General features: G+C 44.9%; 1 protein-coding gene across 7 annotated transcripts in view; it reads right to left on the reverse strand.

Moving 5' to 3' along the window:
* Positions 1-14,203, reverse strand: part of ATP2B3 (ATPase plasma membrane Ca2+ transporting 3) — a 72,740-nt gene that overhangs the window by 13,202 nt on the left and 45,335 nt on the right. For all 7 annotated transcript variants that reach the window (XM_053371090.1, XM_053371084.1, XM_053371086.1 and 4 more), the window contains 5 exons: positions 13,814-14,005; positions 12,302-12,515; positions 11,937-12,148; positions 10,350-10,457; positions 8,047-8,229 (listed from right to left, as the gene is read on the reverse strand). In XM_053371090.1, the coding sequence (XP_053227065.1) occupies positions 8,047-8,229; positions 10,350-10,457; positions 11,937-12,148; positions 12,302-12,515; positions 13,814-14,005 (909 nt within the window). The remainder of the gene's footprint in view (positions 1-8,046; positions 8,230-10,349; positions 10,458-11,936; positions 12,149-12,301; positions 12,516-13,813; positions 14,006-14,203) is intronic.

The following is a 14,203-nucleotide window of genomic DNA, read 5'->3' on the forward strand; positions in this document are numbered from 1 at the left end:
CGGCTGCAGTGGAACAGCGCATACCAGCCAGAATTGGCCATGCTGGGGGTTTGGCCTCCTGCCACAGTTTATGAAGCATTATGCACCAGAGGCCAGCTAGTGGGAGTTGGCACCACACTGATGTTCTTTTATGGAAAGAGCAAATTGCACCAGCAGAAGATCGAGGCAACTGGTCACACTTGAAGGCTCCATTTCTAAAGAGTTTACACGAAGTACAAACCCTTAGCAGCATATTATACCAGAATTGTTGGGGGGAAATCCAGCAAGACACAAATGGCTGTAGCCAATCCATTAAGAACAGAGTGCAAGGCACAACTGACCTGAGGAACTCGTTGCTACAAGAGGTTTGTGAAGACCAGTGTTACAGCTTCGTTGGGGGAAATAATAAAATAATTAAAAGACAAGAATCATGGACAATAGGTTCATCATTAGCCATCACCAAGGGGCAAAGAGTACAGCCTCAAACAAGAGGATGGTCATAAAACATTTGCACATTTCAAATTGCTATACAGTGGTACCTTGGGTTACATACGCTTCGGGTTACATACGCTTCAGGTTACACACTCCGCTAACCCAGAAATAGTACCTCAGGTTAAGAACTTTGCTTCAGGATGAGAACAGAAATTGTGCTCCAGCAGCGCGGCAGCAGCAGGAGGCCCCATTAGCTAAAGTGGTGCTTCAGGTTAAGAACAGTTTCAGGTTAAGAACGGACCTCCAGAACGAATTCAGTACTTAACCCGAGGTACCACTGTATAACTGAGCAGTAATACAAATCTCTCATTCAAGAAAAGTCTGTTCCTTCTCAACACATTCTAGCATGACCAAGGAACTGAACCCAAGATAGGATTTTACACATGAAGGGGTGGGGTTTTGTAGAACAGCTGGCTGGATCCTTGAGGTCTGGGGTGACCAGCGACAGGGAGTAGGGTTACCTCCACTTATAATTGTGTCCCAGTGTATACCGTTTCACTTCCTCTTGTGCATGTGAACAGCTGGCATTAATTCCTAAGGGGAAAAGAAAAGCTCTGCCCTTGAAGTCACGGTTGCTGTCAAGGCAAAATCTGCTCCCTAGCGCCTGGCCTTCCTTGGCAGGATTCTGACAGAAGGAAGTGCAGTCTCTAAACGGTGCATTTTGCAGTTCCCCTGCTCTGAATCTTGGGGGATACTATGTATGTTTTGAGCAAGATTGTCCTGAACCCAAGCACAGTTGATTGCATGAGAAGTCGCTGTAAGAATATACCCAGCTCCATGAAACTTTCCACATGCGTGGAAGCCCACCAGGAGCCATAAACAACTGAAACATAGTTGTAGATCCCCTTATGTTATGTCAGCCACTTTGAGATCTTCTGGTGGATAAGCAGCATATAAATATTTTCTAAATAAATCTGAGACAAATTATAAATATAAGGCTAATTCACACATTCATACAATGAGATTCTATTTCTTTTATGCTGTTGAAGTTGCCAAAGAAAACCAATTCTCCACTTCTGATTTGTTGAAGCAACATGAACACAGTGGGCTTACTCAGAACAAAGTGCTGTTTTGTTCTGTTGTTTTTATTTCCTGCTAACGCACTTAGAATTGCAGCCTAAATATTGTATATAAAAACCATCCCTATTTATTGTTGAAGGTTGATTATGAGTAGCTTTTCATTCTGTAGCCTATCTCATTGTTGGAGGCTGGCTAGGAACTTGTTTTGTTTTGTTTAATCTTAGTTATGCAAATAAAAATTGTTGGCAAAATTAAGTATAAAATAAAATGTCTGGCAGCAGAGTGCTAGGGGTGTGGCCAGTTTGGGTGCAGAGCCCCAGGGGTTGTCAGAACTATACTTCAGAATGGAGAGGGGGAAGGCACTGGATTTTGGCCCTGTGCTGTTGTGCAGCTAGCTAGATGAGTGCTCCAGTGCTGGTTTGTATAGAAAGGGAGCACACTGCTGCCCAAGAGATAAATAAAAGAAACAAAAAGAATAGTAAATTATCATTAAATTGCTCAGTCATGTGTGAGCGGAGACGTTTGCTACCTACATTTGCCACTTTTTTGCTTTAAAATTGAGCTGCCCTACATTGAAGCATGCTGTGCCATGCCATATAAGTAATGAATCAAAGGACTAATATTCGAATATTACTGTGTAGAAAAGGCTGTCTACCTGAACAAAAAAAATCACAGAGCATCTACCTCCCAATCCTGCAAATTACCCTCCTTGAATTCTTCTTTGATATAGTTCACTACTATACCAGAGTGTGAAAGCAAACAGGCCAAGATGTTTATCGAAGACTCAAGCAAGCAAGTCATAGTCACATGGTTAGGAAGACACCCCCTCCCCAGATTTAACGGGGGGGGGGCATTTCACCTGCCCAAATATAGCAGTTGTATTTGGTACTTCTGAAACACACATAGCTAATTCATGCAGCAGGGTTATGGGACCACTTTATACAGAATTGGGGTGGATAGTGGTGTCATCCATTTCTGTAAATGCCTGAGTGAGTATGCATTGCTCACATTATTTGTCCATTGAGAAAAAGGAGTGCAGGCATCCTATGGACAAGCCTGGTCCCATAGGCATTTATGTTTGTAGACCCTGGTTCAAAGTTTTTGACGGAGGTAAAAACACACCTGACTGCATGTGTCACCTGCATGCCAGGGTTCTGTTTAAGCCAGCCCTTAGCCACTAACCACCATCTCATCTCCTTCCCACCCAAAAAAGCATAATGAGGTATTAAAGCTATTGATAGATTCAGCAGAATTAACCAGTGAAGCGCTTCCTAGCACTTTGGGGAATGTTCCCCAGAAACAAACTTGCACAAGTAGAAAACTAGTATGTCAGGGAGAACATGCCTTGATATGCCATTTTTCTAAATGCAAGGATGTGTCATTTATTTTTATTTTTTTTGTAGGAGGAATCATTCCAGTATGTAAACAACACCTGCAATAGTAAATGGTATAGTGATAGTCCATAGAAAGCCTTACCATTTGAATTGCACTGAATGTATGAACAAGGTGTATCCCATGCACCTGACTGAGCAACTATGTCTAGGGGGCTCAGGGGAAAGGATGGTGGGGAAGGGAAAGAGCCCTTCAGTCAACCATGCGTAAATAACTGAACCATAGAATATAGGAGTTGGAAGGGATCCCAAGGATCACCTAGTCCAAGATCCTGCAGTGCAGGAATCTCAACAAGAGCATCCATGACAGGTGGCCATCTGAAGTACCAGAATAAGAAACAAAAATCTGACTGCCGTTAGCAGTTCTCAAATATAGGCAATTGTATGGAACATGTGATGAATTTCTTCTGTTGCAGAAATCACAATTCTCTCAATTCTCAGTCTTGTGGAGTATTTCAGTCACACTGCAAGCTCACCTTCATTGCACCTTCACTTTTTCATGACTACCAGCAACATGTGAGCAGTGGCACAAAGCCAGTGTGGCTCTGCAGGGAAAATAAATTAAGTGTGAGAGTTTTAGCTCAGACATGGACTCACTGAGGTGGCCTTTGGCAAGTCACTCTCTTGGCTGCACTTCCCCCCAGTTATGCAATGGGGAACCTGTCCTCAGTAGGTTGCAGCAAAGGTTGTGTATATTATTATAAAACCAAATGAACCCATCAGGGAATGGAGGGAAGGCCATGGACCAGTTGGGAATTCTTGATCTCCTGCTGGTGCAAATGGGATGAGCAGCTGGATGCAGGAGAGCCTCCATCGTTCTGAGGCCAGTCATCTTTTTATGCAAGGCATATTCTGAACCACAGGAAGCACCCTGCTCCCTTCTTCCTAGGCTGGCACCACAAAAAAAGCAAACGTATCAGCCAAAAAGGGGGACAAAAGAGGACACAGATTGCATACAATTTGTATATGCTAGTTTATATGTATAGGTGTAAGTTTAGAAATAATTACTTTAATTTAAGTCAAAATACAGCACATCTCACCATAGCAGGGAAGAAGACCATGACTAGCTGAGCTCTGTGTGTCTGCACAGTCCATATGCTAACTATTGATGGGCAACTTCAAGACAGGGCTCTTTAAACAGTGCCTGGACCAGACAGACAGCCCTTCAGGTACAGGATTATCCCCTGCAGAGCAAGACACATGGTCATCCTACCTCTTTAACAGCTAGCCGACCTCTGGGGAAATGCTTCCACCTTGCAAGTTGATGCAGATTGGTATTAACAGCAGGTTGCTGCCATGCTTTGCCACCATCTCACAGGATAAAGCCAGTTTAGCGTGCTGGGGATAAGGCACAGTGCTTAAAAGTGAAAGAGCTGGGGCTTGGGCCTGCCTGGAAGCTCTACACTCCATTCTGGAAGCCCTGCTCCTTCATTCCTGTAGGGGAACGTCTTGTGAAGTTTACCGTATGGAGCAAAACCAGGATCCCTGGGTTGCATTGCATTGCTGACACATGCTGCATATGAGTGTGTGTTGTTTTCTTCTTGGAAAAGGGAAACAAGAGGATGGGGACAGCTGAGCAGTCTCCCTCACTTTGGGATGCCTTGGAATCAGCCATATTTACATGGAATGGAGCTGGTGCAGGAGAAGAGTTGGGATTCCGGGTTCTATTCATTTCATTTCATCCATTAAGCAACAACTTTGCTATGCAACATGCCATTGGTCATTCCTCATCATGCTCCAGGCCTGAGAACTTCTGAGATCCCATGAGCATCAAGTCTTAAGGCAAGAACAAACCACCTTTTGTTTGACTTGCTAAAGGGAAAGAAAAATTGCCAGGCACATGTCCCACCCCCTCTTTAAGGCAGTTTGAGGAAGTGGGAAGGGAGGAGGGGGTGGGGAAGGGCTGCAATCAGAAAGCATGTTGTTAGAACATAGAAGCTAGACATGGTTGTCTTGAAATCGTTCCTCTCACATGGACCTAGTTTGAAGTATGTGGCACAGAAGCCCCACAATGGCTAGAGGTGGTACAACCTGCCCTCAGGTGGGTTTTGTGTCCAAGTATAATCTTGCATTCTTTTTTGCAGAGCTAAGACTGTGGTACTTGATCTTCAGTGCTGATGTCAGATACCAGATAATCCTAGATTTGATTCGCCTTTTAGAAATAAGTTTCTGGACCTCATGGCTGTTTACAAGCCTGATGAAGTAAAAGTGGTTGCCTGAGGGTGCTTCCAGACTGTAGGCTATTAGAGCTACCCAGACATTGCTCTTCTGCTTTAAACAACATGTGAAACTGAAATGGACTTCCCATACTTCACTCAGCATTGCACTTTTGGAGTATGTACATCTTATTCTGTTCTGTCCATATTAAAGGGCGTAACATAGCATTATGGGTAAGAAAGTAAGGCAGGTTATTGTGGACACTGGGCTTATCCACACTTGCATTTTGCCCCACTCTTTAGTGTGGATAAGCCCACTGTTCTGCTCATGCTTCCAAGTTTTTCACAGCATCCACACAACAACAACATCATCAAAAAGATGTCCCATACACCCCCCCCATTTAATCCCTATTTATAATTTTCACAGGTTCCCTTTTGATGAAGACGACTTTGAGTGGGTGCTGCACAAAACTTGTATATATGAGCAGCACCAAGGCTGCTACAATAAACTGCCACGTGGAAGCAGTGTAAAAATGCATTTCAGAAGCATGTTCATTTTATTTGTTAATTTTAACATTTGCAGTAGAATGCTTTTTCACTGAAGTGTTATTGTGTTGCTGCTCTTATTTTTTTGTTAATGTGACAAAGCATTTTAACACAAATCTAAAAGTAAAGCTTAAAAAATTCAACACACTGCTAAAATGGAGCCAGATGGATAGGTAATAATGAGTGTTCTAAGGTGAAAAGGTGTGGCAGATTAGGGCTCAGTTGCCCCAAATGTCACTGCACACATCAAAACCACATTTCTTAAAAAGATAAAAAGAAGGACAGAAGAGTAGAGTTAAGGTGCTTCTGCAGCAGTTCCATTCTATTCAAACAATGTCGGCATTTGTGGGCTCTCAAAATAAGTTGAAAAAAGTACAGGGAAAATATAGGGCAGCTGCACTTTAATGACAATGTCATATAGATGTCCCTTAAAAGAGTAAGTGGACAAAGAATGGCAGTTCCAGAATAAACCCCTAGTGTGGAAGCAGCCTGAGACTTGAAGGAGAGTTGCAAGGTTTCCAGTGACTATGGAAGGAGTTCTTTTCTGTGTGTCACAGTGCCTATTTTCTGTGAATACCTCTTTTCCTTATAACTGGGATAATGTCAGTGTCACTGGGTGGTATTCAACTAAGATTTACTCAGGATAGGCCTACTGAAATTAATGGATCTGGCTTAGGGCTTATCCGTACTTCCTGTTGTCCTGTTGCTTTTCCCTGGGGAAAACTGCTCTTTAGCGCTCCATCAGAGCAAACAGCAATCAGGTTTTCTGTAGATTGTCATTTGTTCAGATTTACAGCTAAAGAGGGGATTTTCCCCGGGAAAGGAGCAAGGCAAGGGGGGAACTGCTTGGACCCATGCCTAGAAAGTGGGTTAAGCAGAAAACTGCTTTCTGGGCATGAGAAAAGTGGAAGTGTGGATGAGCCCTTAGTCATGTTCATTAACTTATATAGGTCTACTCTGAGAAAAAACTTGGATGAAAACATCCACTGTGTCACTGTTGTAGGTGCCAAATGAAACTTGTGTCTAATAAATCACATTTGAATGATTTATGGGTCTGGTAGAAAACCAACTACCCAGTCAATTAAGCACATTTGCAGAATTTGATCTCCATATTTTATTCTTCTTGTGGCAAACTTGTAAAATCTGGCTATAAGGAAAGCAAGGACTGTCTTACAGAGGAAACAAGGTGCATGTTCATACTTTGAGGCTCTAGATGCTACTCAGTGCAGTTGCCACCATATGGGGACTATAGACATCATTAATCTACAGGGAGGTATGTTCCTGCCACTAGTAGGATGAAGAGTTATAAAACCCAAATGACTTGGGCCAAATTCCTCATCACTCCACCACCGAAATGCCCATTCTCCTTCAATCTGACAAATATCATTTCCCCTAAACCTATATTCCATTTGTCCACCACCCACTGCAAGGCTTCACTTTCTAAAATATATTCCAGGCAGGGAAGAAAAGAGGCTTTGAAAGAGGGTTCATAACAAAAGTCTGCTTCCTGGAATCTGCTTACTGCACCTCCCCAGTACAAGGAAGCACACAGACATTTGCAAGCGTGTCTTAGGCACAGATACCAATTTAATGTCAATAGCTTGGGCTATTTCCAACAGTGGCTTGGTTTGAGAGTAAGTACACCAGCCTGTGGCTTTGTGGCCCTGCAAATGTTCAGATTGTGTAGACTATAGTAGGGTGAAAACACTGCAGGATCTTATGTTTGATGCCCCAGCTTTAATACCACACTGGGTTCCTGAAAAAAAAAGCAGGAGCAATGGAGCATGGAGCATAACATCTTGGGTGATTTAGACAGTGCATGTTCTGCTGGCCTTACTATGGCTGCCTTTTGCCCTTCAAATGGGGCAAGAGCACAGAATATGGGCTCAGCTCAGGGAGCATGTGGCTTTGCAGGGATCCTTGCTACTATCAGAGAGGTCAGAACTGAGTCCGTCTTTAGCTACAGCCACACTGGATGGCCTTGGACAAGTCACCATCTCTTATCCTCCATTCCCTAAAAGTAATATGGGAATTCAAATGACCTGCCTGATAACTATAGAAAGAGCTACTCTATGACTGCTGCTACTCCTGCTACTTCCACCACCACCACTTCTGCTGCTACCATCTCAGCCACAGATTTTGTTCTCATTTTCCTGGGCATTTCCAAACCACCCAGCAACTCGTCATCCCATTTCTGCTTCTATAGGCTGCCTCTGTTCATGCATCCAAGCACTGCATTCATTAGTTCTTTCTGCTGAAACAAGGCAGCGGGGAAATGAAATGCTTAGACCAGCATTGGAGGTCTCTCTCTCTCTCCCCCAGGCATGAGCATTGGGTGTCTTGGGATGGGGTAGGAGATAACCAGATGAAAGGTTTTTCGTCAAGTCACTGCTAAAGCAAAGGAAGGGTTGGGCAAGGGTGAGGGGAGCCCTGGCGGGAGGCGCCTCCCCATTATCTCATACCTGGGTCTGGATACGGTTGAGGCCACGGAACCAAAGGATCTGGCCACGACGGAGTTCCCGCTCAGCATGGTCAATTTCCTCCTCATCCTCCGCCATTTCCTCATCAGTGATCTCATCCTTCCCGGGGCCATGCCCTGCCTCCTTCAAGCATTTCAGGTGGCTGGTGGGGATGGTGGCGATGACCTACAGAAGGGAGCAGATGTTGGTTGAACATTTCAACATTTTCTCACTAGAATAGGAGCCCTTATGTGACTGCATAGCTTAAGCCAGGGTCAGCAAACTTTAGGAGTGGGGAATTTGGAGAGAAGTATTAGTAGGGCAGAAAAGGGGCACTCAATCATTTACCATGTGATTTTCATCCCTATCAAGATCCCCAGAATCTGCCCAAACTCTCTAGCACCATCACCTCCAGAAGCAGTAAAACCAGGGTTTTTTTACAAGTATAAATTTGCTTGATTGCATGCATTCGTGTGCAATGTTTGGTTACAATTCCCAAGATTCACAGCATTATTTTATTTATTTTACAAAAAGATTCTAGCTCTTCAGGTGAGGCCATGGGTTTCAGACAGTGGTGGATCACCTTGACCTCACAGCACTGGAGTTGCTGCAATTTACCCAGAGGATATGAGGGGCAAGGCCAGCATGCTGCAAACACATTGGTGGGAACACTACATAGACTCCCCAGCGCCTTGCCCCCCTCTTAGTGACCCCTGCCAGAGGGGTCAGGTGAGAAGGCCCTCCACTCTGCTCTACCTACTGCCGACAGTAGGTAGGGCCTGAGGGCTTCATGGCCTTCTGGGGAGCCCACTGAGGATCATATGCCAGTGCCCCAAAAGTGAACACCCCGCAGCTCTAGTATGTCCAGTTAATGAGTCAGCTCATTAACTGGACATACTAGAGCTAAACAAGGGTGTTGATTGGTGCTTCCCCAGTTCCAAGAGAATGTGGCATGCCTGTCTTTATCTGACTATATGGTGCACTCTGACAACTCACAATAAAAGAAGAGGTATAAAAAACTCGATCTTCTAATCCTACATGGTTGTTGTGCCAGTGGGCAGGATTCAGTGGCTTGCAATTTCTCAGGACAGCAAGAAAGAAGTACCTGCATATGCTGCCTCTGTGCACAGTCCTGCCTAAACATTAGTCCGCCAGATCAGCATTTTGTTCCCAAGCCAGGGCCGGCCCACTCATGAGGCAGTTGCCTCAGGCAGTGCACATGCCCAGCTGCCTGCCTCCTTTTACTCCTCAGGCTGCCTCAGGTGGCAGCACAGGCATGCAATGGCATTTTCCATTGCCCAGGGCAGCAAAACAACATAGGCCCAAGGTAGCCAAAATTCTGTGCATAGAAAAGCTAGAGTCTGTAACACATGTACATCATGCAAAGCAAGCATGTTTTCATATATTTGTGTTGAGTTCGCAAGATACATTCTGTTTCTCCATAAAAAAGAGGTAGGATACAATCAGGACACTGAAACCATACTCATGGCTTCTGAGATTTTACTGTGCATTTTAATGCCATCTTTGCAGCCACAAGGACTAGAAACTTGATGTTTGTTTTAAAAAATGAAAACAAAGATACTTAGGAAGCTGAGTTCTGCACTCTGCACCCAGAGGTTTTTCTGCACTTGTTTGGGATACTGCAGTTTTACAGCATGGCTGGGAAGTTTAAATGCTACACGAGTGTGGGAAATAATCTTGAGCCAAAATCATATTTCAAGTTTTGCTAGATAATCAAAGGTTAAAAGACACATGGAGTTCCTCTATAAATTCCCAGAGGTCTCATCTCCTGCTTGCCCCGGTGGGAAAAGTAACAAAGGAAAAGAGTCCTTACTACTTCCTCTCTCCTCAGAGTTCAGTCTCATTTTGCCATGGAACTGAAGAGAAAGGATGCTTGTTCTGTGTTCTCTTGAGAGCAGATTTCATTTTTTATCTCAACCATACATTTTATAGCATAGAAGTATATTCTGCCTGTCTTGTTTTCACTGCTGTAACCAAGTCTGGAGCTTTATGTAAGCAAACAATATTTTTATCCTGCCATGGGTTCTGTGTGATTCTTTTGTTTAGAGGGATGAAAAGGGGGAAGGCCCAGCCTGCTAAAATATTATCCGTCTTGAATAATTATTAACAAGGTTAAGCAACCTTGTCCCAGAAGTTTCTACATTTTATGCTGCACTCTGCTAACCGGACACTAAACTCACACAAGTGAGGAAGAGGAAGGATTAATAATAAATAATATCCTATCCTGCACCAAAACCATCCAATGATGAGCACAAATGAAGACGTCAGAAGAAAGGTTTTTTTACCTGTCCCCAGACAAGCTCCCCAAAGCCCACAAAGAGACACCAGAGCCATTGCTGCGCATTCAGCGGCGAACAGCTGAACGGTTTCCCCCCAAACTGCACAATGACGATCTGTGGGGGGAAGAGAGGCAGAGTGAGACTAACTCCTGTAGAGGGAAGCCCACCCTCCATATCTACACACACTGTTGGGAAAGGGTGGGCTCATGGGAGCTGGTGGCCAGGCAGGACTGCATATAGACGAGAGGAGATAGAAGACTGGATCCAGGAAGATCAGAGTGGGCAATACTGACAGTGGGAACAGAGAGCACACAACCAAGGGTGCTTAATACTATCAATGGGTCATTGGCAACAAAGCTGTTGTCATTATATTGGACTTCCCCATAAAGGGCTAATCTGGATTAAGAGTCATCTTGGTTCCCAGCTTGAGAGAAAGGTGGGATACAAATACTTTGAATAAATACACTAAAAATATGGGCTGGAATATTGATGACAATAACACTGTGTGGACACTGCAAAAAAACAAACCTTGCATGCATGAGAACCAATCCCACAATAAAAACATGTCTGGAAGCACCCCAAGTTGAAGGAAAGAGTCACAGATGTAACAGCAGGACAAGGAGAACCAGAGGTCTGAAGAGGACAACCACGAAGATAGAAGGAAGCAGAGCTCTCTCTGAGGCAGAACTGTGGAATTTGCTCTTCTTGTGTTCTTAACCAGACTGCCCACAGACTTGTCCTGACTTTTTGAAGGGCTGCTGGGATATGGGGCTAGAGCAACAGATGTTTATTCCAGCTGTGCCTCATTCCTCACCCCTCAAGAGAAAGTGAAGCCTAAATACATATATATGCAATTGCACACACCTGTCTCCTGTTAAGGATTCCTCCCCCTTTCCCTCCCTCTCTCATCTTCCTCACTTTCAACATTTATACAGTAAGCTCCTTGGGGCAGGGGCCTGTCTATTTCCCCTTTTGTTACTTGAGGCTGTGTATACACACCACACCTTTAAAGCATATTCAAAACACATACTTTCCCTCAAAGATTTCTGGACACTTGTTTACCTTTCACAGAGTTACAATGTTCAGCAACCAGGGCTCCCCCCCCCCAAGCTGGAACTCACCAGAGCTCAGTTCCGGCACTTCTCAGGTGGGTGCCCTTGCCATTCTAAGAGAACGAGGGAGGCATTGAGTCCTGGCACCTCTTTTTCTAGAAAAATAGCACTGCCAGCAACCCTCAACAAATAACAGCGCCCAGAATTCTTTGAAGTGGAAATGTGCTTCAGATATGCTTTAAAGGTTTAGTGTGTACACAACCTCATTTAAGATGCCTGATATATTGATATAATAGCAACAACAGTCTATGGAGCCAGGGGCCTATGAAACCTCATAAGACACGAAGAGCACAAGCAACACTGTATGATAAAATTTATTATTAAAGCAAGAGTGTATGAAAAGCCCAGTTTCTTAAAAAAACAAACTAGCCAGCCAGCCACCAATACACATTTCCATCCATGTATTCATCCATCCATCTTGTCTTTCCCACCCGCCCCAACTCAGTTTGGTTCTTCACATCCATTTAGACCAGGCCTGTACCTGTATGCCAAAGGTTCCCAGCACAATGCTGCAGAAAATGGGGTTGCCAAAAATGCCATCAAAGACATTGCGCTCGCCGTGAATTTTGCGGGCGTTGATCTCATTGAAGAGTTGCATCATGACAAAGGTGTTGAAGATGATGGTGTAATGCTCTGAGGGCGGGGAGTGCAGGGGCGCATTGCGGCCACTGTCAATGTCAAAGAAAACCTCACCTGTGGGTGAGGAAGGGGGGGGGTGTAAAACAGTGCATCACAGAGAAGACACCATGCCCAGCAAACCATGCCTCTCCCTCCTCCCTCTCTGAACAGTGGACCCAGACCCACCCCTGCCCCTCCCAACTCCAGCTCAGTGTCCTAAGAACCCACCCACAAAGAGGAGGGTGAAGATGATAATTAGCTGGTAGACAGCATGGCCCAAAATATTCTTCATCATGGTGCGGGAAATGAGGGGTTTGTTCCGTCCGTATGGCTTGCGCAGCAGCAGGGCCTCCGTCGGGGGTTCGGTGGCCAGAGCCAGGGAAGCAAAAGTGTCCATAATCAGATTAACCCACAGCATCTGAACTGCCTTGAGTGGAGAGTCCTGCAAGAAAAGTGGAGATGAAGGGGCATTGCGGCATTGGAACATCAGGTATTTGATGGGCAGGGATGGCATTTTGATGGCAATGACATTGTACGGATGCTGTGAAAAAACATGCATACGTCAGTTCCACAGTAAATAAGCTCCTCTATCTGGAAGTATCCAGCGCCATCGGGCGAATGGGGTGGGAACTCCCATTTGTCTTGAAATAGGTAGTTCTGCCCTGAGGGTTTGGAGAGTCAGAGTAGTCATTGGCTCAGGAAGTCCTTAGACCTGACGGGCCAATGGTCTACGGGAGCCTCATATGCTTGCATTTATTTTGGTTCAATCCACTTTGCAAAGGTTTGTTAGGGCATGGAAAGCAATGAACTGGACCGGTATTAAACCATCTACAGGATTAGTTCAATCCAGAGAGAATTTACAGATAAAATTTGAAGGTGTTTCTTCACGCTGTTCCTGTCTGCTAAAAACTCCCCTGTTAAGGGTGTTGGGGGTTTTTATGTCTCTGAAATATTCCTGATTCAAAATCACAAAGCAGTGGTTCTGTTTACCTTTATCCTTCAAGACAAATGGGCCTTACCTCACAGATTATCTTTGGAGCCTGGTAAGCAACTACTCCTAAAGGACCAATTTACTCAGCCCCAGAATTCTTCCCCACGTTCTCAACATTCTGCTCAGAACATGGAGCTGGGCCTCAAATCTGCTTCCTGCCTGGTTCTCAAGTATGTTCTTATAGGAGAACCTGACTTGATATTCTCCAAGAGCCATGTATAATAGAGAAACTGTATTCAGCATTTCTCTCGTGTCAGCTTAACCTCTCTGTTCCTCAAACATTCATTTTCCACGCACCTTTCCATGATTCTCCCCATATGGCTACTCTTTTCCAGCAAGGCTATGAGATACACCTAAAACTCCCAAATGTGTAATTTCCTAATTTTTAGGCAACATTAGCTATGTTCAGCAGGCATTTGCTTAAACGTGCAGTTGAACAGGGATGGGAACAAACATACAAGGGACATACAAGCACCCCACCCCCAATGTCCCAGGGCACACACGTCAGATCTCTATGCAGGTTGGTGAAGAGGGTTTACACCCCTCAGAAATGGTCCCCCCAATCAGGAAGCCTGATATGGCTGGCTCCTACTTGTGGGGAAGTTTCTAAGCAGATCGCATCAAACACACTCAGAAATCCTGCCGGGCTGGCTGAGGGCAGGCTGAGGTTGATGGGGCAAGTGTCCTCTTCCTCCTCATGGGCCAGCCTCCTCTAGGCTTTGCCACTACTGCACAGCAATGAAGCCTACCTGTGTGATGCAGGCGCCAGTGAAGGCCACAATGACTGCCACCACATTGACTGTGAGCTGGAACTGCAGGAATTTGGATATGCTGTCATAAACGTTGCGCCCCCACATCACTGCCTTCACAATGCTGGAAAAGTTGTCGTCAGTCAAGATGATGTCAGAGGCCTCCTTTGCCACATCAGTGCCTGCTATGCCCTGGGAATGGCACAAAATGAGGGGTACTTTATGGCACAGAATCCTCAACCGTCTCTCTCCCTTGGGCCTAGTGGGTCAACTTTATAATAGCACTTTAGCCTCACTGATGCACAAGGACCAAGCCAGCAATTCAGAGAAGGACTTCTTCTGCAGGAGCTTGAATTGATTCTGCCTTCATCGTCTCTTGTTGGGAAAGAT

The sequence above is a fragment of the Podarcis raffonei genome, chromosome 17, assembly GCF_027172205.1.
Source record: "Podarcis raffonei isolate rPodRaf1 chromosome 17, rPodRaf1.pri, whole genome shotgun sequence".
NCBI classification, from domain to species: domain Eukaryota; kingdom Metazoa; phylum Chordata; class Lepidosauria; order Squamata; family Lacertidae; genus Podarcis; species Podarcis raffonei.